The sequence below is a fragment of the Zalophus californianus genome, chromosome 9 (genome assembly GCF_009762305.2).
Source record: "Zalophus californianus isolate mZalCal1 chromosome 9, mZalCal1.pri.v2, whole genome shotgun sequence".
NCBI classification, from domain to species: domain Eukaryota; kingdom Metazoa; phylum Chordata; class Mammalia; order Carnivora; family Otariidae; genus Zalophus; species Zalophus californianus.
The window spans coordinates 46,387,747-46,414,217 of NC_045603.1; the positions used below are offsets into that span (position 1 = coordinate 46,387,747).

Consider the following 26,471-nt stretch of genomic DNA (forward strand, 5'->3'; position numbering starts at 1 on the left):
AAGACTGCATTTTGTTTGAAATAGTAAAGAATGATTATTAAAAATATTTTTAACATATAATGTATTGTTTCAAGGGTACAAGTCTGTGATTCATCAGTTTTACACAATTCACAGTGCTCACCATAGCACATAAAAATATTTTTTTAAGTTCAGATTTGTTTGCATATAGCCTCTATGTTTGCAGTTGAGAAAGGGAAGCAAAAAGCACAATCACTTCATATTAGTAATTTCATAATATGATAGTGGAAGTATGGCTAGAGTTCCTAAATTCTTACCACCTGTTATCGTTCATGTTAATGGAAGTGATCTTCTATGGGAGATAATATATACACATAAGTAGTAAAAGGGAAATCAGCTTTGGAATTAGAAAGCAAGAAGCTAAAAGGTTTTAGTCTCAACATTTAATACTAAATAATTTGACATAATTGATGTTCTTACACTGTTTCCTCCTCCTCATATGAAAGGGTTGGACTAGATTTTTTAAAAGATTTATTTATTTTAGAGAGAGCCAGAGCATGGAGGTGCAGAGGAGAGAGGGGCCTGATACAGGGCTTGATCTCATGACCCTGAGCTGAAACCAAAAGTTGGATGTTTAACCGACTGCGCCACCCAGGCGTCCCTGGACTAGAAGATTCTTGATTCTATGATTTTTATTCCAAGTTGACTTGGTTCTTGCCCTGTTCTTCAGAAACTTAGCTACTACTATGTACCAGTACATAGTCAAGTCAAAAGGTTTTTTTAGTAATTCCAAAATATGGAGAGTACCTCCTAGCCCAGTGGCTGAGACAGTACATATGTCTTTAGAAAAACACGCTTACATCTATTGAGCACCTAATATAAACAAATGCCCTAATTTAATCTTCCCATGAGATGAAGAGGGAACAATAGATTAAGTAAAGCTACACACATCTTGACAGTCAAATTTCAAGGCCCATTTTCTGCTATATTATACCATCTCTAAGAAATTTCTGTAGTTAGTAAAAAAGAAGTATAGGTAATACAAATGGATTTAAGATGTGCATACTTAAATTCAAGTAGAGTTAGGCTTGATCAAAATCCCTACTGTTAAATCTATGAAGGGGGACGTGGGTAGAGGATGAGGATCTAATGATTTAACCAGTTCCTCCAGTTTAATTTTACTCTGAATCACTTGTGTTGAAAATAGCTCTTTTCTAGATGCATAGCAAATGTAAGTAGTACGGTTTTATGTGGAAGAGAAAGACTAAGTGTAATATTTAGGTTTCAGATAAGCTTGTTAGAAATTCAAGCTAGAGTCAAAGTAGAAGTAAACACGGGGAACAACTGGAATGTTAAAACAAGTCATAGTTCGAGGGTAGAAGAGCCTAGCCTCCTCTTAATGCAGGAAATTGTGCAATATTTCTAGTAGTTTTCTTGCCTTTGCTTGGACATTTCCAGTGATGAAAACTTCATTGACTCCTAAGACTGGACATTTGATCTTTGGATCTTTAAAAAAATTATGTAGTAGTACTTTCTTGTGAACTGAAATCTACCTTGCCATAATGTCCATGTAAAGGTTTTTAATTTGCACTCTGGTGTTTATGTAGGATAATCTGATTTACAAAAAATGCCACTTCAGGGGCACCTGGCTGGCTCAGTCGACAGAGCCTATGACTCCTTATTTCAGGGTCCTGAATTCAGGCCCCACGTTGGATGTAGAGCGTACTTAAAAAAAAAAAAAACAAAAACCCAAGTGATTCTACTTCAGATGTGGGAAGACTACTCTCCTATTCCTTTAATCTTCAGTTTCTTCAGTATTCCCTTTTGATAATGGTTTAGAAAACTAATATCATATTCTTACCCCAAAATGCTAAAAAAAAATAATTCAAAGTTGCTAAGGATACCCAGTTTTAATATTCTCTGAAACAAGAGCCTACACCTTTCTTTTCCATGCTAGCCAATGTACAAACACTTCTAGGATGATGGATTTTGTTGTTCATTAATTAACAATGTCATTGCCAATGCAGAGAGAAGCTGGGAAAATGATTTTTGCTCAAGTAGACAGAATTTGGACTCCAAACAGTGATGTGCAAGTCAACTAATTTAATATTCAACTATTAAATCATTTAGAATGAAATGAAAAAAAAATACATGGAACTTTATTAAAAAAGGAAATCTGGAAATGACTTTTTGAGCAGAGTAATAACATATGACTTGCATTTTAAAAACAGGTATATTTTCATTCAACTTGTTTTATATTTGAAGGATATTAAGAGGGAAAATATTTAACAGCTCACATTTTAAGACAGACCAGTTTTGGGGTGCCTGGCTGGCTTAGTCAGTACAGCATGTTAACTCTTGATCTTGGGGTTCTGAGTTTGAGCACCACATTGGTGTAGAGATTACTTAAAAATAAAATTTTTTAAAAAGACAGCCCAATTTTCATGCAACTGCTACATATGATAATTAAAACTACATCCTAAAATAAATGTTCAGTATGTAACAGATTTAAAGGTAGCTTTCAAACATTCTGGCTGCCCCAAATCTTTATTTTTATACAAAAGATGAAACTATTTATGGCATTCCCACATGTAATTTCTTCTCATTGAGCTGTATATTTTTGAAGGATAATCAGCATTTACTCTTTAAAATATTTTTTTCATTATAAATGAGTATCAGTAGGGCTGATCCTAAGAAGCAGCAAGCAGAATCAGCTATTTGTTGACATCATACCACCCTTGAAATTTGTACATTTCTTCCCAAAATGTTTAAAGGAACCTCATGTGTTATAACTAAAATTACTTTCAGTATATACTGGAGAATTGGTTGGCTTGGAAGGAAAACATCACTTCTTCAAGGTTTTAAAAATTATGTAGCCAAAATATTACTTAGGCAAATACAAATGCAAATACTGGAATATTACTTTTCATCAGGACATGCTTATGAAAATTAAGAGTGAAAAATTATGTTTTCTTTACCTGGTATTCTCTACTGTTGTTTGAAGGAACTACCACTTTTGGCATAAATAGGGCCAGTTTTATTTCACTTTCCGTAACAAAATGTCAAAACATATTTGTAGTGTGGTAGATGCCTATCAGGCCTTGAAAATGAAAACAAAGATAAATCACATGATGAATGAAAAACTAGTTTTGCTACATAGAAGTAGTCTTAGGGATGCCTGGCTGGCTCAGTCCATATAGCATGTGACTCCTTATCTTGGGTTCGTGAGTTCAAACCCTTCGTTAAACATAAAGATCACTTAAAAATAAAATGTTTTTTTTTTTAAAGTAATCTTATTAGTTAAACTATTTTGGCATGTTTCAGTTGGTGAGCATAAGCTATGAGATGTGCAATTTGGGTTTTCAACAGAGATAGGAAATTATTACAACGAAGAAGACACTGAGTTTTATGACATTTTCAAGAAGTCATTTAAGTGATTGAGGGAAAATTGTATGGCAAACATCTGGAAATGATCAGCTTTTAAACTGAATACTGAATTCTTACGATAAAGAAATAGATCATTAAATTTTTGTTAAGTCATAGTATTTATACAACAGGATGACTGGACTAAAGAAAAACTTTCAAGTTGATGGACATAGAACTGATAATGCATATAGTTGCCCTTAGCAGTTTTTATGCATACAAACTGAAGCAGAAACCTAGTGTCTGGCAAAATGTCCCCTGGAAATAGCAAAGGTTTAAAAGGAAAAAAAAAAAAAGAATCCTTGCTTTTTTATACTCAGGAATGGATTTAGCTTTCCTTGTATTCTGCTCTAATAAGTACTACTGTAATAATGTGGTTTCTGCACTACAACATTGGATGATACAGGAAAAAGTAAATGAATGCCCCCGATACACAGGAATACATTATCCTAGTATTAGCTTAGTTGGACTTCACCCGAACTTTTAAGATTTTATTCTAGTTAGTACTTGCACAGTAGGCATAGTTTAAGTGTAAATTGTAGTTCACTAACTTCAGAAATGACCTGTATTTACTAGAGTACAATGTATTCCTGGTCTCATTTGAGTCATAAAATCTAAATATGAGGCCTAAAATGGACATTTTAACATGCTCCTCAGGTGATTCTTATGCACATTAAGTTTGAGAATTACCTAACTAGAGGGTTAACTTTGCCTCTGGTGAGCTCTCCACAGCTATCTCAACCCAAACTGAGATTTTTATACATCAAATTAAATTATCAGTTTTCTCTCTACATAAATCAGATTACTGCTTAAGTTTTGTGATCACTACTGTAGCAGAAAACGAGACTGAACACTAATGCAATGTGTAATTTCAGGCTAAACATTTACCTTGAAACTTATCAGAAACGGTCTCTTCCCTCCTTTTAATGTAGCACTAGAATACATAAATAAATCTGGTGAATATACACACATGATTTACTATTTGTTGTGCTTTCCTAGTAAGTTTCATATTCTTACTCCTAAAGTTAAAAAAAAAGGTTGAATAAAGTTGCCTTTTGTAATTCTTTTTTGATTATTTAAATCTCTCCAAAGATATAGCAGTAATTATAAGTAAACACCTTATCCATGACTCACAGAAGAGTACATTTTAGAAGGGTCAATGTTTTAAGTATTTAGCATTTAAGTACTGAGCATTTACTTTCAGCCCTGAGGACATCATATTCCTCAACTTCAGACCAAAAAAGGGTATCAACATCTTAAAGAGCTGAAAAGAGGCCTAGAAGTTATCAAATCCAACTTTTTACTCAAAAAGGTAGTCCTCTCAATAGCCCCTTGATAAGTCATCCAGTTTCTGCTTGAACATTTTTTTGATGGAATCCTTACTTCATTTAACAGTACAGTTGGGACTGCAACTTGATATACAGAACCACAATGTGTCTCATCCAACTTGCACCCGCTGGTTTGAGACTTGCCCGCTTCATTTAAGTCCTTCCTATATTTGAAGACAGCTGTCATGTCTCCCCTTAGTTGTCCACTGTCTCTTCTCCAAAGTCTACAATATCAACTCTAAGATGCACGTTCTTTCCATGCATGACATCTTTGACATTGGTATGCATTTTTGTAATTCATGGTTCATCATAGTTTAATCAAGCTCTTTTCTTCCTTAGTGGTACAATTAGGTTGTACCTAATGGTTCACAACTAGGTTTGCGAAAATACAGTAATTACCCCACTTTTAACACTTTTTCCATGAACAGAAACATTCACGGTCATCCAGTTCAACTCCTTACCTTATACACAAGAACACTGCCCAGTCAGTTTCTCCTTAGTTATGTTCTGAGGTTGAATCTAAAGGCTTACAAACCAACCAAAATCTTAATTACTTCAGTTTTAATACTGCACTGAAATCTTTTTCTCTTTTTGGTCCTAGTTCTATTCTTCAGACCCGCAAATGAATGACAACTCTTGAATTTGATACCTGAAGACAGATACCGTGTTTCTAGAGTTTATTCTCTAATGCTAAACTTTCCTACTTCCTGGTTTGTTTTTTTGTATATTTAAAATGTAATATAAAATGGGGATACTAAAACCTACCTTATGACGCTATGCTAAAGACAGCATACAATAATACATGTAAAACACTTAGTATATTGCTTGGCAGCTAGAAGGCATGCCACATTCTTTTCTCCTTCTGCCTTCCCCAGTCACAGCAGTTCTTAAAATACAGTGACTTCCCACCTTGTTCTGAGCACTATACTTTCAATATAGCTGAAAATCACATCAGTATTTTTGGCAACAGTTACAATTTACATTGATCTACATATGAACCACTCTCTTAAAACGTTACATTCCACCATCCTTTATTCTTTTAGCAACCAAAGTGGGAAAGTAATTATCTTGATTCAGTGTATCCTATTTGATACTCAACACACAAAATTACTGGGTTAGATTTAGATCCCGATTTTGACGTGCACTGTGTTTATTTGCTTCATCTCCTAGATCTGTCATGTATTTATGATATGATCTAATTCACTGGCAATGCTAGTGGCAAGGAAAGAGCTTTCTGACATGCTGTTAGGACCTAGGCTTTTAAAAACGCACAGAGATAAGTCTGGTTTATTACCCACAGACTGTCTTAATGGAACCAATTAGTAGGTATTCCTAGGTTTTTGTTTTTTTTAACTACACAAACTATGGTTAAGAGAACATTAAAGATGGACATCCCTTTAATGCATGTGCACATTTAGGTTTTTAGTAACTTTCTGCAAAACTGATGCTAGTAAGCAAATCAAAGATAAATGTGCCCTTCTTTGCAGGGATGCTCAGATGCCCCATATTTAAAAGCACTGGGTGTAAAAGAATGGAAGATCTGTTTTTGAATGAAGGATTAGAAAGGGTAGAGTGGGAAAAATTTGAACATTCAAAAGTTCATTGAAAATGCTTTAAAAAAGAATTTTGAAAATGAAATTACAGCAAAAAATTGTAAATTATTTCAAAGCCCAATGCTTTAATTTGTACATTTTATTTTCAAATTGAAATATCAATTTATACCATTCAATCAACATGTATTTATCAAGCACCTACGGTGTACCAAGTTCAGTGGCAAAAAGGAAAAGACCAGTTAAGTGGTTGGCTTTATATTATACTGTAAGAATTCAAATAAACTTTTCAGTTCTTAAAAATTTTTTATATCTAAGGAAAACTTTGTGCAGTGAAAAAAAATCCCTGAAAATGGAGTTTTATCATATAAATTATAGTATCACCACAAGAAGCATAGAATATATATTTGAAACTAAAAAGGTGAAAGGACTTTCTTTTGCAACTAAATAGCTTTTTACCCCTAGAGCCAATTATAGTATAATCACAAAGTTATTTAACAACATACACATCTATGTCACTAGTTATATAGGGAAAATTTAACAGAATTAAACCTAAGAAAGAAAATGTGAAATATTAGTTCAGGTCAACTTCTGTACATGTATAACCACAAGTTATAAAACCAAAGAATATAACAGTGTATTATATTAAAGAGTTTAATATAGTACTTTAAAGATTTCAAATAGACTTTTTAAACTTGGATCTGAAGTCAAGAGCATGGTAATTTCGGATAACAAGTTATAAAAAATTGGTTTACATGCAAGAGTTTTCTCATTTTGATGATTCAGGGTAAAAAGAACTTAGAAACTGGAAAAGTGTGCACTTAAAATTTCTAAATGGCCGTTAAAACAAACAAGAGTCAAGACAACAAACCACTTGATATGAGCTATCTTGCTTTTCTGAGTCATTCACAAAACTACCAATCATGATCATGGTGACACACTTTATACTGTTACGTTTGTACTCATAAAAATAAAGATCACCTTCCCTTTTCTTTCTTTTTAACTGTTTCTCATGGTTATGTAGGAAAAGTTATGCTTTACAAAGTCAATTATTGTGAAAAAATGTAATGCTTTAAGAAATCTAGGATTTGATTCTGGTTTATGTCAAATATGTGAAGTTTTGTGCACAACAGTTAAAACTACAATTATATAAGTGCCATCTTTCCTGCAGAGGAGATGCTTTGGTTTAAATCTGAAAGGTTAAAAAATCCTGATATTTTTATGTCAGTTTCTCCATATCTCAAAATACATAGAAAAAGGTATATCTTAAGTCATTTCATATTCCTGATACACAAACACAGCAATGTCATAAATGTTTCATTTTCAAACATGATTTGGTAAATGTCAACAAACTTTCACTCTTCATAGAAAAATAGGTTAAAAATGAAAATTTAGAAAATCGAAACTCACTGCCTTTTTTACTCTCTATCTCTAGTGTTTGTAGCTTCAGTCTTCAACATTTTTAAATACAGTATTTGCGCCTTTAGATGGAAAAGAATCCATCAACTTGTAAATGTGAAATATCCAGGCCAGCAAACTGAAGGTAAAGTCTACCTCACCCTTGCTTTTGGTTTACCTTAATTTGCGTATTACTTCTTAAAGATAAATCTCAAAGGTCTATCAGGAAATGTCTCATGAATTTCTCACAAAAGTATCTTGATTGGGTCCCATGAGTGTTCAGGAAGTTTTATTTCTAATGCAGCCATAATTACTTTAAAAAATAGTTTCTGTTTTGACCTGGTTAATAACTAAAAATGCACCTGCATTTTTAACCTACAAGTAAAATGATATATGGTTCCGTCAAATTACTTGTCAAAAGCTGAAAAAAAAGACTACACTTTAAATTGACTAGTCACACCATTTGTAAACCTTGAGGGTTTCGGGGGGGTCTACTTTCATGTTGAAGAAATAATTTCACAATTTCAAATCAAAGTCAACACTGCAGTGAGGAGAGCTTTTCTACTTTATTACAAAGAGAAGAAGCCTTTATGTGGTCAGAAAATACAAGATTGATCTTTTTTTCTCTTCCTATGAAACGCTGCTGTTCAAACAGCCAGAGTGAATTGTCTCAGTTCACTTCTTTAAGTCCCATCACATTCACTTGGGTATGGATGTCCTTGGCTGCTGAAAATCTGGCCCTTTAGTGCACAGGGCGACAAAGTCCCCTGACCAGCAGTTCCAGAATGTCCCATTTTCATATATTGCATCCATGCACACCTCCTAAAAATGAGGTACAGCAGGGCAAACATTTTCCAAAATAGATGTCATATATATAATATATACACATTCGTACATACATACCTTTATTCATGTGATGTCCAAAAATTTAAAAAAAATGTACACATTTATTACAAAATCGTAACAAAGACTGGACAGTGTTTTGCTCATTCTGGAAAGATGAAGCTCAGTAATAACACAACCCTGGAAACCATCCAGAGATTGTGGCAATATCTTTCTTCTAAACAGTCAGATATTCTTGCATTAAGCTTGGCGAAACTGCCTTTCAAAAACAGAAGGGGAAGTAAAATGAAGGAAGCAGACCTTGCTCATCTTTCCAAATGAAATACGAGAAGGATCTTCACATAAAAATGCACAAACATTTGTTATTTTATTACCAATAGTGCTACAATGAACAATGCAAATTTTGTGGTCTAATTCTGTTGAGTCTTTTGTGGGTTTTTTTACATTTTAGAAACTAAATGGTAAACTTCTGTCAGTGTACTTGCTTGTCTTTACAGACTCAAGTCTGTCTGCTGGCAAAAAAAGAAAATAAATGAAAAAAATTCAGACCCTGCTCGAACTAGAGAAAAACAAATTACAAATTTAGTTGTTGGGCAGCACATAATTAGTAAGGCAGGACCTCAAATGGTGACCCTTTGCATAAGCCAATTGCCAGATCCTCAAGGAATTAAAACCAGGGTGCCTGAGCCACATCAGTTCTGCAGTTATGTTGAGTATTGTGCTGAGACAGCCATACCCCAAGAAAAGGGAAGTCTTTTTTTAGAAGGCTTGCTGAGCAGGGTTGTAGTTGAAGGTGGATGGCAGGTGAGGCCGTTCTTCTAATTTGTCATATTCCAGATGAAATTCCTATAAAACCAAATTTAAGAATTTAGATGATTTCCTCTCCCTCTGATCTCAGATTTTTGTCAAAATATATTTTACTAGGTGAACAAAATACCTACATGTATGAGAATGAACACAGACACAGATGTACCAACTTTTTTCCCTCTAAAATACAGCCTGAAGAAAAGTAATGTGCTGCAATTTCTGATAAGTGCAAAAATACAGACTTTGTGTAAAAGTCAGAGACTACTCATGAACATCTATTTTATAACACTGAAACAATGCATTTTTTGCTCAAAAGTGGAAGTCTGAGCAGCTATTACTCTATCAATAAAAAGCACTGAAAATTGCAGGGTATTTAAAATAAAGCCAACCTTCAATGACGTAAAAAAATTTACTTTTTCCTCGAAAAAATAATTTTCCAATTTGTAATTATTACACCTATTTTTTTTAAAAGCAAACATATCAAGTTATTCTAACCTTACAACTCAGACATCTCCCGACTTCTCACTTCAAACCCAAATACTGAAAAGATGTAAATGCCACTCAAAACTAGACAGTGGTTTTGCTGTAAGCACATCTGAACACAAACTATTTAGCTCATTTTAATTAAACTTTCAAAATACATTAACTTGATGAGATTTTTAAAATTTGAGAATGGTGAAGTGAATTTCTTCATGATACTTCCTAAAATCAAGAGAGATGCAGAAGATAATTTTGTATATTAAAAAACAAAAAACAGAACTTTGCAAATCCAAACAGCAAGAGGTTCTAAAATTACTAATTCTACAATTTGAATTCAATAATAGCACAAACTAAATCAATTCCATTTAAAACATTATGAACCTTAATTTATACTATGTATTAAAGCCAACAAGTAATTATTAGCACTATGGGTTAACATACCTTACCATACCTATCTTGTTTCAAATTGATTCTAAAAATGGATATTCCCATTATTAAAATGAAAACCTAAGTCATAATGATTCAATTGAGATATAAAACCAAGTATTTAAAATTTAAGACTATTACATTAACAACTGAAAATCTAGTATGTGCCAAAACTAGAGATACAGCTAATTTTAATCTTTCTGATTATATCCTTCTGTATATATCATTATCTTCATCTTGCACCTGAAGAAATGAGGTTTACAAGTAACCTGTCCAAATCATACCTTAAGCGGAAAATCTGGGATTAGGATTCAGACCTATGTAGCACCAAAGCCCATGACCTTCTAGTGTTAACACATTATTTTTAACAGTTTTAGTGCAAGATCCAAATAAATTTACTTCATTACACCCCTTATGCAGAAATGTTGAAAAAATTCAGTTCGGTGACAAATGTTCTTAAAGAAGAGACACTGTAATGACTTTAATTTAAAAAGGTTCACTTTATAGGACAGAGTAACTAAGGCACATAGGTCATTTGCTTTTCATTAAAACTAGCAAACTCCAGAATCACCATCGTCCCCCTTATGCGTTGTGTAGGCACCGCTCTCTCTCTCCCTACCCCTAAAGTTTAAAAGCAATTTATTGCCTGGCTTAAGAAGAATATCAAAATGAGTGAAGAAAATATCTTCTTGTTATATCACTCTTTAGAAATTAAAATTGGCAATTTAGTTCCAAAATACGTGTAGTTGCAGGGTAAAAAGTCTATTTGTAACTGTAACAAATCACAGCCCCACTAAGTTACATAAATTAAATTCTGTTCAGCGATCCTGTCCTTGTCATTGTACACTGGTGAACTACACAGTATTATTAGAACTTAAACTGGAGTGACTTCATCAGAGCACATATTTTCCCCCCTAGATATTAAAAGAAAAAGATCAGTTTAAACCTAGGGAGTACAAGTATTTTAATATAATTTAAAAACTCATATATCAGAGATTCAGAAATTAAATAAGTCAAATTTTGTCTTCCTTTTTCTTACATCATTGTTTTGTTCTTCTGTGTATTTTTATTCTTCTTAAAATACGTAAATCTTACAATATATTCTGGTATCTCTTTGTTCCCTTCGTTGGTAACATCTCTTTTACACATTTGTTATATGTACACACACATCACACACGCACACCTCTTTATAACCGGTAGGGACAAAAATAGTAGGTCTGTTTTGTAAACCACTACATACTGCCTGGAATATAGTGCCATGCCCCTAGTAGGTATGTAATTAATGGCTGATGAATTAATAAACACAAGTTTTTTTTCATTTGTTTTAGGAACATTACAATTTAATGATTTAAAAGGCTATAAAATGTTTTAGATACTTTTTAAAAACAACTTTTAAAGTTATTTTTCTATTAATCAAATTAGGCTACATATTCTCAAGAGGTCACTGTACGCAGAACTGAAATACATGTACTGGATTCAGATAATCAAATGAAATTATTACAAAAGCATTAATGTAATCACTGATAGAATTACACCGAGAAACATACACTGCAGGAATATTTTCTCAAATTCTCAAAAATGTCAGCTTTCTCTTACCTAAGATAAATCCTCCAATTTTAGGAAGTTGCCAACTATCTTAAATATACTTATTAGAAATATTTTTTTTACTACTTTGAAGAAAAGTACATATTACTGATTAAAATATAAAGATATACTAATGTGTACCAGTGAAATTAATGGAAAAAAAATCACATTTATATCAGGCTATGATATTATAAAAAATTCTAAGCATTAGAAATACTATTCAGTGTTGGATCCACAAGGTGAAGTCAGGCTGAAAGAATTCTTCAATTTTTAAGGCTTTAGTTTGAGAAAGCTATTGATCATAGAGCAGCCTACATCACCTGAAAATTCTGTTGATGAAATTATTTAAAAAATTCTACTCATTAAGAATATATATAATCTGAATGACCACTATTTTTAAATTAGTGAGATCCTGAGTAATTCTAGCTAAATTACAAAGGATAGACCACATAGCCTGTCTGACAAGTCAAGATTATTTAAAAGGGGAGAATAAACACAGTGTCAAAATTTTTATGTATACATTATTGACATACAAAAAATACTTTATTTAATGGGCTGGATCCTAGAGCTCAGAGTTACGGAATTTTCACGGGTAAAAAATACTTCCAATTTAAACCATCGAATTTCTTATTAACAATTCTTCAAATCTCTGAAAATATTAAATAATCTGCAAAACAGAAAGAAAGAACCTCATACAAGACATCGTGAGATGGAGACCTGACAACAGTCTAGATCAGGTCAATACTTTTCAAAGACAACATGATAACATCAAGCTATTACTTATAATACTAATTCAGACTGTAGGCTTCTTACAATGAGTTGAAGTTATTTAATAATGCATGTTCTTTACCTGTGAGTAGTAAACCACATCCACTTTACAGGTGGGGATTTTGAGGTTTACTTGGGACATGGCATTTTAAGGGCTTTTCTGTAGTCTGATAAACTGTTAATACATTATAAATGGAACTAAATGTCTTAATTCCTAAACAATTTGAGAAAACACTGAAAACATCTTTTAAAACAAACAAAAAACCAGGAGCCATTGTGAAAAGTTTATTCTGTGAATACAACTTAAAAGTTTTAAGTTCATGAATCTATTTTAATATAACAAGTGTGAGCTATGTATAATACTTAATAGAAACAAATAATTCTGCTTGCTTTCATCATTGTGAAAATAATTTTGATGAAAAGTGTCAGTGCCAGTGGCCAGCAATTACCTCAAAAGAGATTTCTTAAACAGTTTAATGATATTTCTCAAATTTTATTTTCCAACTTCAGAGCTAAAAATTATAAAGGTAAAGGTTAAGACAAAGCTCAACTGTACAGGAGATCAGATAAAGTTGGGTAAAATTACTTTATATATGCACACTACATATTTACACACACACACACACACACACACACACTTTTCTTTAAAATGACATGTATCTGACTGGGGAATTGATTTTTATAGGAAAGTAGAAGGGCCTATTAATGTTTAAGTTGCTTCTGAATATTCTGTGGAGAGAAAGTAGTACTGGAAACCTTTTTCACATAAGAAAATCTGTCCTATATATTGAACTAAAACTTAACTAAAATGATACATCAATCTACTACAAACATCCATCCTTTCTGCATATAGAAGTTTGGAATAACTTACAATGATATTGAGCAAAAAGCTTCAAATCGAATGGAGAAAACTTCAGTTATTACTAAGACTCTTTTCCCCCTCCAAAGACACATTCTTCTCTCCTGTACAATCAACTGACTGAGAAGCTCCAGACAAAGATCAGCAAAATCATTGGCATCACTTAGGAAATTGTTACAAATGCAAATCCTCAGGCCCCATCCATAGACGTTATTAAATCAGAAACAATGGAGGTATGGCTCAGCAACTTGTGTTTTTAATAAGTCTGCCAGGTAATTCTGATGCAAGCTCAAGTTTGAGAACCAGTGACCTGACCTAACAATAGTTATAATTTTTCCATCTTTGAAGAAGAGTAATAAGCTGTAAGAACACAGATGATAAAAACAGCAACAAACTACAACTACTCCCATGTATCAAATACCCAATATATGCGAAGCACTGTACTGAGCGTGTGCGTGTATGTGTAAAATCTCATTTAATCCTCATGACAATCTAGAAGCAAATATGATTCGATTTAAAAGATAAGGAAGCAGGCATGGAAAAGAAACTTGCAAATGGTCAAAGCATAAAAGAGCTGAAAGAGGAGTTAAATTCAAATCTACAATACAAAGGCTTTCTACCACACTAACTTCTTAACAGGTAACATACACAATGTCTCCTGTACTACTTGTAATGAATGTAATTATTTCTACTTAAAAGGTCAGATCATGGATCTACCTTTTAAAATCAAAATATGCATATTAATTATAATTGTTAAAATAACTCAAATACAGTATGGTGGTCCATGGACTTGGTCTGAGAAGTAATGACATTTACCACTGACAAACACCCAAAAGTAATAATAAAAAAGATTTAACCTCTTGTATGTGTCTTGTCTGGTGTTTTTACTTGGGCACATCTTTTCCTATTTCTCTTTTCAAGTTTTACATGAAATCTTGTGATGTAAAACATTTCTGTGATAAAGATCTGGTAAGCATTTTACATTGTCATGTTAAAATGTTTTACCTTATTGATTTAATAAAGTTGACTCAAAAGATAAAAAAGCCCAAACCAACAACTAGAGAATCATCCAATGGACTAGTTGCCAAGAAATACTTTTCTTCTGTTTAAATTTATTGAGAATAAACAAAACTAATTCTTTAGTTTTTAATCCTAAGAATCTTCAATGGAAAAGGCATTCAGAGCAATCTTGGAGTTATGAAATCAGATGTTGGTTATACTCTCTACTAGGGAGACTAAATGCATACATTCAAGATACTACACAGACCGTGAAATACGCTATATGAGACTAATGAAAATTTTGCACATGGGACAGTTAAATAGGTGTTTTTGTGAGGAGAAGTTGCAAAACAAAACACAACAACCAACTTTTTCCACAGTCCTCTTCCCTCCAATATTCAGCATACTAGTCATAGGAACAATCAAGGTTAATGCTTACAATTTTCTTTCTTTATATCACTTGCAAATAAAAATCAAGCATCTTTCCTGCAATGAGTGCAAGTGTTTTAAAAAGCCTATTATCTGTTTATATACCAGTTTTAGGAAAATCTCCTACTTGCTTAAAGTAATAAGAATACATGACTGGGATTGCAAGAAGGTGATCTTTATTTTACAACTGAGTAGACACAAAAATGTTTCAAATGTTACCAAGGCTTGTGAAAAATTACAAAATTTCTTACCAAGTTCATTTTCCTAACTATGGGTGAATGAGTTGTTTCCAGATACTCTCCTAAAGTTTAAATCAAGCCAAGGAGGTGAGGACAAAAAAACTTAATTAGCAAGTATCTGGCACATTATTGGAATGGATGTATTGGTACATATAAACAGATAAAAGAGGATACTTCTTTTTAAAATCTAGATTTATACATTTACACATTTGCACATGGAAAAAAATATACCTTAGCTACTTTCCTCCAGTTAAGACAGTCAAAGAAGTAATATGTTCCCCTCTCATATGTATTGGTTTTCATTGTTGGCTCCATGCCTGGTGCCCTGGTAATCCATACTCGTTCTTCTTTGTGGTATCTCCAATCACGGTTAAAACTTCAATTTTTAAGAGAAAAAGACAATTAATTTTTCCTGTGGCTCACATCAAACATTTTCTACATTTTGTAAAATTTTCCTCAGAAAATTATACAGAAAATACATAAATATGGATGCTTCTTTACCTTTTGTTATTAAACAACCTTAGTGAAATAAATATAGGAAAAGAATCCCTTAATTTGTCCAGAAACCACACTTGTTAATATACACATCTTTATTTAACTGAAGAGACTTTTTATGCAAACACAGTAAGATCTTAAAAGCTCTATGAGCAATGTGATAAAAACTTAGGCAGACCAAATAAAGATACATTGTGTTCCAGAAACTTCACTCCTTTTTTGTTCTTAACATTCAATAGAAATTGAGATATCTATTAAAACAAACAAAAACCCCAACTATTTGTATTATTTTATAAGGAACAAAATAGTCTTTTTATCTATTTAAATTCACATAATTTTATAACTATGTTGAAAATAGAATATCCATATTAAAAATTCTTAATGAACGTATTACTTTTTTTATTCAAATCTCATTGATCCTAAATTTTGAAAAGCCAAAAGGATATCCATTAGAATTCATGCAAGAATCAATGAGGATTTACTATATCACTTGTAAACTCGGGAAGTAACATCCAAAGGAGGTAAAAGTACCAGAAAAAACATCTCTGGTAGAACAAACCTCCATGTAAACAAATACCTTCCTACTAATACAGTGAGATAATTTTTAGACATAAATAAGATGTGAGACAGAACTGCCAGTAATGGATAGATGAATAACTAAATGAATTTATTTACTTATGAATAAATTAAAAGGAACAGGTAACAATTGCTATGTTACAAAGAATGAGGGGATATGGGAGAAAACAAATTTTCAATAGAGAAATAAAAAAACAATTTATTATCAACAATGAATTTTACATTTTTATGTATCTGATCCAAGGCCATTTATAGAAATGTTATAAAGAATATTATAAAATACTTAAATCTATAAAAACTAAGTCTCTCAATCATAATGTCCTAATTTTCTTTTTGTAAGCTCTACGCCCAATGTGGGGCTTGAACTCACAACCCCAAGATCAAGAGTCACATGCTCTACCAACTGAGCCAGCCAGGCGCCCCACAACATCATAAATTTTTAATAACAATTTACTCTAGTAAACATGATTACTAGAATAGTCTATTGGTAACAAAATATATTACCAATTGGATATATGAGAAATGACACAAAATTTTTATTCTTAGAGCATCAGGTAAAAACAGAAATGCTCAGGAAAAAATATCCAAAGGACCAACTTCTTAACACTAATTTATTTAAGTTGGCCAACAGGCTTCTGATAACGAATGTGGACTTCATCAACACTCCAAAACACACAAGTTGTATGCAGTGCCTTGCCCATATAATACTCAACAGATGTTCATTAATGATGAAATTCACTAACATTAACATACGTGGTTCTACAAGAAGATGTGCCACAGTTATGAACCATATCTTATACTTCACATATTTATAAAAATTAGATTCACCAAATTCATGAGTCAATTCTGTCTTCTTACAAATTTAGGATTATTTAAATCTGAAATAATTATTTTTATGTATACAATGACCACTAACCATGGTAACATAAACTTTCAATCTAAATTAACTTTATTTTACTAAATGTAAAAAACAAATGACTTATTTCTTGATGGAAATATTTCTGCTTTAAGAACAAAAGAGAAACCATAGCAATCATGTAAAAGAAAAGCTTTCAGAATAAACAAGATCCACTATAATACAAAAATGTTTAAAAATACTTTGAACATACAGCTCTACTGCAGCTAAAAGTTGTAATACGTCTCCTCCATTCATGTAATAGAGATAGAAAAGCAGGTCTTCTCCATATCGGCCAAGTTTTATTGCAGCGAGCTGGAAAAGAGAAATCAATTATTCTGAAGTGTAAAATAAGTTTGAAAACCCTAACATAATGCTACCACTGAAGTAAAAATAAAAAGATAAACAGAAACTCTTTTCTTTGTAGTAGATAACCATTATTACATGATTTCGCAGGTAGTTATGATTTTAAGGGAGAGTTTTACCATTTAAATAACTGAAGTCATTTAACAATTATTTCTGGTACATCTATTTTATGTACTAATAGGATAAAAAGCTATATAAAAACTTCTAACCAAAACCAAATGCTGTTTTACTTGAGGGCTTATTAATACCCAACATGGTAATAATAGTCGAACCAGTGTTCAGAGATGCAGGACGTATATACAAGAACTGGTTCCATTATTTACAAATATGACTATGTCCAAGTTATTTAATGCCTATGAACTTCCATATAAAATGCAGAAATGAGACCTACAAGGTTACTAAGAATGTAAATGAAATTGATAAAGCGTCTGTATATGAATGTACCTTAAAGAATGCCTGATACATAGAAAACTTGTAAGAAATGTTAGCTGAATCTACATCAGACAGTGATTCACAAATCAGTTGGTTATGTATTTTTAGCAAATCACAGACGGTAAATACAAAAATCATAAAGGGACAGCTCTTTATTTTGTTTAAATGGATGACTAAAAGATGACTGCCTTATGTGCTTCCATAAAGCAGAAACATTAACTGCCAACCAAACTATAAAACATTGAGTTTAACAGTCTTGAAATCTTTTATTAGGGTAAACCTTTATTTAAAAGCTCATCAAAATGAAAACACTTTTATCTCTTCACCCAATTCTGTATTGAAATGTCTATTTAACTGTTACACAATCTCAGAATATAATTTTTCTCTCCATTCATATTATCCCCATTCAAGTAGCAGTTTTGAAGGTGACAAATTCTCCTAAATCAGTATTTCTTAAATTGCCCTAAGAAACGGTTCTGGAACCCTTAGGTAATTGGAGCAAAAAAGCTCTATCTATGGTGGAGGTGGCAGAAAAAAATCACACAGTCTACAAACAGAAAAAATTAGTTCTATCTCATACATCTTGTCTTCCATTTACTCAAGTATTAAAAGACATATTGAGAATCTCTTTGCTTGCCTGTCCACAAAATCAACATTCACTTGACCATGCAACTGCACGGTACAGACACAGAACATCACCATTTTAATATATATTTTATATATTTATGAAATTATTTTAGATTTATATATAAATATATAAGACATTAGATACATATGTATAACATAATTTTTAATAAATGATATCCTTCCTCAAGGCCAAAATCTAGGGACACAATTTCTAACAGAAATGAACACTTAGTTCTTTCTCCTAAACAAAGTAGTTACCATTTTCTTTTTTAGAGTAAAACAAAAGATTAAAACTGTAGTCTGTTAATAGTTACTTTACAACTAGAATTTTGGGTAATTTAAACATTTTAAAAAGCCAAATGTCACAGTTTTTAAATACATATTTATATACTGTTCCATTGAAAACACTACCTACAGCACTTGTAAAAAAAATATTTTATTGATAAGGGCATAAAATGAGAATATCAGAAGGAAATTTATCAAATTTTCCCAAAACAGTTTAATTCTCATCAACCATGGTTATGCCGTTATTAATAACTCCTAGAAAAATTCTGACCAGCCCTACCATTGTTTTGTTTTTAAAACATATTCTTTAAATATAACCCAGGATCTCATCAAAACATTAAGATAAACAAAAATAGAAATAAAATTGTTTTATGTAATTGAATGGACACATGAAAGCAAACCCCTGAAACCACTGCTAATTATTTCAAAAAATTTTACGCCGTCTGAACTGAAAAACAGTGCCTGAAAAATAGATACATTCATGCTGACTGAGGAGAATAATAAACTACACTCACCTTATCCCTAATGTGAATGTTCGTTAAGTACTCAGATGGAACATGGAAGTCTGGATAATAAAATGAAAAAAGCCTTATTAACTGATTCTCAGTTAAAAAATATTTTTAAAAGGTCTGAACACAAATAAATTCTCCTACCTATGTCTTGAGGTCGACAAGGTGAAGATGCCCAGGGTGATGCAAATTTGGGGTAGAGATTTCTGAATATGAGGGGAAAAAAAAACAAACACTCTCAAGTCCGAAGTACAAAAAAAAATTTCAATTTTTATTTCAGGAAATCAGGAAAAACAATGACTTCAAAAGTAAAATGAGCATCTTCTAATTTCTTTTCATGTGCTTACTATAACTTACACAGCAGAAAAATGAAACAAGGTTAACTAGGTGTGTATATATGTGTGTGTGTATGTACCAAGTATATATATTAAGTTATAAATATATATTCACATATAATGTAACTTCAACTCAGAATGCTTTAAATTCATTAATAGCATGCCCCCAAGTAAAATTACTTTACCATTTATATGGCCAGAAAAAAATCAGTAATTATTAAAAGCAAAAGTTCAAATCACCAAATATTTACTGAGTGCCTATTATATGCCTGGCACTGTTCTAGGTACTTTGGCTACATTAGTGAACAAAACAAAGGTAACGGACAACATGAAACTTCTTTTTCTTTTTTAAAGATTTTATTTATTTATTTGACAGAGACACAGCAAAAGAGGGAACACAAGCAGAGGGAGTGGGAGAGGGAGAAGCAGGCTTCCCGTGGAACAGGGAGCCCGATACGGGGCTCGATCCCAGGACCCTGGGATCATGACCCGAGCCAAAGAGAGATGCTTAATGACTGAGCCACTCAGGCGCCCCTGAAACTTATTTTCTGATTGAGGATGACAGATTTGAGGGAGGCAGACAAAAATAATTTCCATAATAAATAATATTCCATGTTCATGGAGGAGTAGAGATGGTAGATTAGTTGCATTAAATAAAGTAGTCAGGTTAGGTCTCATTTAGAAGATCAGATTTGAACAAAGATTTGAAAGACATGAGGGAGTGAGCCATATTAACTATCTGGCAAAAGACTATTCTAGTCAGAGGGAACTGCTAGAGTAACTAAGGTTGGGATATGACTGGTATGTCTGCGGTACAGCAAGAAGGCCAGTGAAGCTGGAACAGAGTGAACAAAGGGAAAAGCCATGGAGGTGGGGGAAGGAGAACATGCCTGTAGAGATAAACAGGCCTATAAAGATTTTAGGGTTTTTTTAAATTAATTTATTTATTTGTCAGAGAGAGAGAGAGAGAGAGCACGCACGAGCACGAACAGGGGGAGCAGCGCTGAGCAGGGAGCCTGATGAGGGACTCGATTCCAGCACCCTGGGATCACGACCTGAGCCAAAGGCAGATGCTTAACTGACTGAGCCACCGAGGCATCCCAAGATTTTAGGTTTTTAATCATAATGAAACCACAAACCCTCATTGGGCACTGCGCAAAAGATTAACCTATTCAGAAAGGATGGTCCTGGCTCCTATATAAAGAAGACACTGTGAGGGACACAGAGAGAATCAGGGACACCCGGTGATTGGCTAATGGAATAATCTAGGCAAGAGAGGATGGTGATTCAAACCAGAGTGGCAGCAGTTAAAAGCAGTAAGAAGCATGCAGCAATGAATCTACTATGTCAAACATTGCTGACAGGTCAAGGAGGATAAGTTCCTACAAGTGACCCCTGAATTTAGTAACATAGAGATCATTTGATGACCTTGATGAGAGTAGTTTTAGTGAAGTGGTGAGGCAAAATTGTAACTGAAATGGATTTAACGGAGAATGGGAGAAGACAAATGGGAGATGTAAAGATGGCTTTTTTGAAGAGTTTTGCTCTCCAAGAAATAAGAATAAAGAAATAAGGGCAGTTAACTCACAGAAGAAGTTAGATAAGAAGAAGGCATTTTATTAACTTTATAAAGGAAGTAATAGAATATTTGTATGCTGATGGAAATGACCCAACAAAAGTGCAAAACTTGTTAGAGCCATGTCCTTGAGTTTTCAAGAGACATTTTAAGTAGAAAGCATGGATCAACTATAGCAACAGGGTGGAAGACAAGAATAAGGTGGGTACAGATAGTAGTAGATAGATAGATTTGGTGGTAGGACTATGCTGACACTCTCTTCTGATTATTTCCATCTTTCTTAGTAAACTAGAAATAAAAACGCAAGGTCTTAATTCTACACCTGAAACTAGTATTACACTGTTAACTAACTGGAATTTAAATAAAAACTTGGGGGGAAAAAAAAGGCAGCAAGGTCTCCATCTGAGAGTGAGGACAAGGAAAAAGGTAATTAGATGTTTGAAAAGACAGTGTGAAATAGTTGCATAGGAGAACAAAAGAATGAATGGACAAGGCATGCCAGTTATGAGTGGCAGAATTAAGGGCCCTCTTTTGAGGTTCCTGGCCATGAATGTGAAATGAGACCGGGCAGTGAAGCTGTGTGGTTTTCTCTAGCCGGGTTCAGAAGCAGAGGTCAAGAATGGAAGTCAGAGTATAACCAGGGTTGTAGTTTCTGCCATGCAATCATGACAAAGAACAAGAGAGGGGCAAAGTAGCCAAGAGTGTATATAAACAAACAATTATGAATGACCACAGAACTTAACTGGATAAGAAGGGAGTGAGTTCTTCTCAGGGGAAGAGAAGGATGCTGCAGAACAGTGAAAAGATAGAAGAATCAATGGATTGAAGATCCTAAGGAGTCAAATGATTATAGGAGCCAGAACTAGAGGGAGAAAGATGGGAAACAGGAAGTGGCATGGGAGCACAGATAAAATTATAGAGAAACTGAAGTTACTGATAATGGCAAAGTCAAAAGGATGATTAAATATGTAAAAGTAGCTGAGATGTGGTGGAGAGTAAGATTTTTGGAGGTGAAAAACTCAACAACCCAAGATTTCAGGAATATGGAAGGATCATATATGTGTATTCTGAAACTGCCAAAGAGGAATGATATTGTCAAGTGACAGTGATCCAGGAGCTAACAAGAGAGGGTATGACCCAAAGAGTCAAGACATAACAGCAACAATGAGTGGCTGTAGGTGATACAATCTGATTACATGAAATTAAAAACTAGAAATCTGCAAGTAGGTATTATACACAAATGTGGAAGAAAAGAAAAAAAACTTACTCAGGAGAGTTCAGATTGAGGCCTAATGTTGTTAAGTCACTTCCTAATGCAAGATGTACCATTCCTGGGTCCGTCTCTGCTGCCCTGATAAATGTTAACAGGCCAATCATTCCAAATTGGTCCGTCACCATCCCTTGAGGAATGTTAGTAACCCGACCTGGGTAAGAAGAACACAGTAATTTTATCTTTAAGGAAAAAGCAAAGAAACGAATTCTATAATATCTCTGACTTATTTTATAGAGTCCCACCATCAGGTAACACCTGGATCCCTTTTTTCTGCTGGTTATTATTTTGTGTTGTTGAACTTTTATCTCCAGGGAATTTGGGTCCATCTGTACTTGAAGTTGTCTTGCCAGATGTATTCAAATTCTAACATGAAAAAAATTAAACGTGACATTAATATTTGTTAAGTGTAAAAATTTCAAGTTCACATATTAGTTACCATTCTATTCATTCTTTATTATATTTAAACTGGTAGTAAATTATTACCTGTTTTTCAAGTTCTACATGAAATTTTTTGTTTCCACACTGTCCCATGGTTTATGAATAAATCCTGTATTTTATACATTTGAGTATTTAAAGCACAAGAAATATATGGAAAATATTCTTATTTATCTCAGATCTTTGGTCACAGAAAAAAAATATCTCAGAACTTTAAGCTTCAAGTTTCACTCTTCAGTACTTTAATTTAGAAGAGAAAATAATACAGTATGTTGCCTATAATATCAGCATAAAAGCCTCGAGGATAAATTAGAATACATAAACTTTTAAAATTCGTATTTAATTCTTACCCAATAATCTTCTTTATCAATTATTTTAACAATATATACAAACTCCCATCACACAAAAAAAGCTATTTTCAGTGAAATGTGGAAGAAATAAACACATTCGTTAAGTCAGAAAGAGGAAGCTGAGTTGGCTGAATCAACACAGGAATAAAAATGTGTATAAAGATTCTTCAAGGAGAAAACTTACTCAAGAAAAACACAGCTCCTTAGAAGGCTATAATATCAAACTTCATGGGATCCAGCTGACAGGGACTACAATAAAAGTCTAAATTAACTCTGAGAAGTTCAACAGAAATTTGCAAACCTATATGAAATAGGAAAAAAATAGGCTATCTTCTAAGTTATAAAGGTTTTCCACATTCTTCAGAAGTTAGATTATTACAGATATTCAAGATAAACAATTTTGTAATAGTTTAGTAAGTCCTTAATATAGTCTATAAAACTGTTAATACAAGAGAAATCTGAAGGGAAAAAACTACATCACTCACATAATTCTCAATTACTTACAGATTTACTGTCATCATTACTTGATGTTGGATCTTTATAGCCGGAACCAGGTAATGCTGGAAAATCTTCGTTGTGTATTGAGAAGTCCTGGGATTGCTCATTTGCTGGTTTTGTTACCATTCCAACTATGTAATAAAAATAATCCAGAGAATTGCAATTCATATTTATGATATTTTTCTACAAATTATAAAAAATTAACTTTTCTCATGATAATGTACCAAAAGGATTTTTTTAAATTACACTATGAAAGCACACTTCAAAAAATTAGTATTCAGGATAACAATGAAGAACTAAACTTTTATATACTAATTAATAACTCAATATACAAAATAATACAAGGGAAGTTAAGTGGTAATCCTATAATTCTAAATCTAATGTCATTTATAGATGCTTAAAAACATAATTTGATATTGGTAATAGTTATCAGAATTTTTGGTTTAAAGCTTGATTTAAATATTTGACTAGCTATTATAAACACCAGTTAATTGTCAAATACAAATGAACAAAATAAATTTTAAAAGAACATGTCAGTATTCTACTTGAAAGTGACTTACAGAGTGAGCAAATTGCAATCAATTATAAAACAACTCCATATTATTTCAGATTTTCTTGGACTCCATGTAATAGATGTAAAACATGCAAGAACTGGGAAGTAATCCTCCCACTATACTTGGCATTAGTCAGGCCCTTATTGGAGAACAATATCCAGTTTGGGGCTCCACAATTCAAGAACGATATGGAGAAACTAGAGTTGGTCCAAGGAGAGCAACGGGAATGATTAAAGGGATGAAAAAATGGACCTATGAGGAAAGGTTAAAAACATTAGAGTCTGAACTGAGAATCAAGTAGCTAGGTACTCAACTTCCAGGGCAGATCATTCTTTTGTTATTTTTGGAAGACTAATTTGGAAGCTTTAGAATATTAACAATATATTTTTCCCTTCTTCACATATTGTTTTCTGTATTAATATTCTGAAAGGCAAAGAAATCCTTCTTGGATGAAAACAGGAAAAAACAGTTATCTTAGAAAAGTTATGAACTGATCCCTCTACATTGTTTTTACTAATGTTATCTACCAGATTCTCCCAAAAGGAAACAACTATGTGCAATGGATAAAAAGAATATGGCTGCACTGCTGTTATATATTATATAATTTTCGTGTCTAAATTGTTATTGCACACATTTCATGCCCCCCCCTTTTCACTTAGCCAAATCTCTTATTAGAGACAGTGACAAAGGGTTTTAATTGTGACCAAGAGTTTACATAAACTATCCATGACCCATTAGCCAGTGGTTTTCGACAGAAGGCAATTTTTTCTCCCATGGGACATCTGTCACTGTCTGGAGACACCTATGATTGTCACAATGACGGGGAGGGGGGAACTATTGGTACCAAGTAGGTAGATGCCAGGGATATTGCTAAACATTCTATAATGCACAAAACAGCCCCCTATTTACAAGGAATTATCTGACCCAAATGTCAGCAGTGTGGAGGTTAAGAAACTTGATTAGAAAAAATCTTCACTGTGTGGTCAGTCATTATTAATCACTAAGAATGTAGAACTGTGTGATTTAAAAAATGTATGATGAATTAAGAAGAGAAAAGGCAGACCACAAATAATCATTAAGGTGTACTAAGACAAATGCCATAAGAAAATAACCTCTGAATACCAATGAGGATTTCCTTTTGGGGTTTCGGTACAAACTGTTTTCCCCTTTAACTTTGCTACCATGGTATTCTGGGAGGAAAACGCACTTTGCATATATCAGCTCTGACAAAACTATACTGCTCTGATTAGAAAACATATATGTGTATGTACACACACACGCACATGCATATAAATGTGTATATGTGTGTGTGCACACGTGTGCAATGGAAAGTTTCCATTAGCCATCATTAAAAAGCTTAATTACCATAAGGAGCTCTTCCAGCCAAGGGGTTTATTAATGGAGTTGGGTTACCACTTCCTTCCCTTCTGTTTCGGTCTGCTAATGCTGGAAAATCTGAAAGGTCCAATCCTGTCACATTTTCGCTTCCATCTAAATAATGAGAAAGAACATTAGTTATTGATTCTACAAACATTTTATTTTAAATAAGCTCTATGCCCACTATGGGCCTTGAACTCACGACCCAGAGACCAAGAGTCATATGCTCTACTGACTGAGCCAGCCAGGCACCCAGATTCTACAAACATTTTAAGGAGATTACTAAAGACCGACCATAATATAATTTGAAATGACAGTACCTTCTTCCTAAATAATGCCCAGCACTGTACTAGGTATGTGTAGTTGTACGATAAAACACATGAACTGATTTCACACAAAAGAATTTCATGAGTAATTCAGCAAAGCAGTATGTAGCTAGCATAATAAAAATCTCAAATCCTAGAGACCTATGACAGACAATAAGGAGTAAGGTGGTACATTATTTCCCCTGTGAAGGGTGGCACTCTAAAGTTATAGCTTGTTAGCTAACAAGAGAGAGATTGTTGTGATATTACGGCTCTTTTCATTATATCCAGAAGCAGAGGTAGTTATCCGGATGCTTGGAGTTTTAGTTATACACAGGTATGGTAATGACAGTGCCTCTTGCAAATGACCAGAATCACAGGCAGTGGAAGCAGAAACTCTAAGGACTTCTGTCCTGTGACCTACTTGTCCCATTACACAAATGTGTGTGTGCGTGTGTGTGTTTTGCAGTTGGGGAGTATAAGCAGGGTGGT

The 26,471-nt window shown here is 33.2% G+C and overlaps 1 protein-coding gene across 7 annotated transcripts in view; it reads right to left on the reverse strand.

The window, feature by feature from the left end:
• Positions 1-8,204: 8,204 nt before the first annotated feature.
• CNOT2 (CCR4-NOT transcription complex subunit 2) overlaps positions 8,205-26,471 on the reverse strand; it is a 117,220-nt gene continuing 98,953 nt past the window's right edge. For 5 of the 7 annotated variants that reach the window (XM_027592325.2, XM_027592319.2, XM_027592322.2 and 2 more), the window contains 9 exons: positions 25,663-25,788; positions 23,750-23,874; positions 22,703-22,823; positions 22,455-22,611; positions 19,421-19,482; positions 19,283-19,332; positions 17,272-17,372; positions 15,323-15,467; positions 8,205-9,346 (listed from right to left, as the gene is read on the reverse strand). In XM_027592325.2, coding sequence (XP_027448126.1) covers positions 9,260-9,346; positions 15,323-15,467; positions 17,272-17,372; positions 19,283-19,332; positions 19,421-19,482; positions 22,455-22,611; positions 22,703-22,823; positions 23,750-23,874; positions 25,663-25,788 — 974 coding nt within the window. In that variant the 3' untranslated portion in view covers positions 8,205-9,259. The remainder of the gene's footprint in view (positions 9,347-15,322; positions 15,468-17,271; positions 17,373-19,282; positions 19,333-19,420; positions 19,483-22,454; positions 22,612-22,702; positions 22,824-23,749; positions 23,875-25,662; positions 25,789-26,471) is intronic. The other 2 variants (XM_027592320.2, XM_027592321.2) reach the window with 1 other exon arrangement.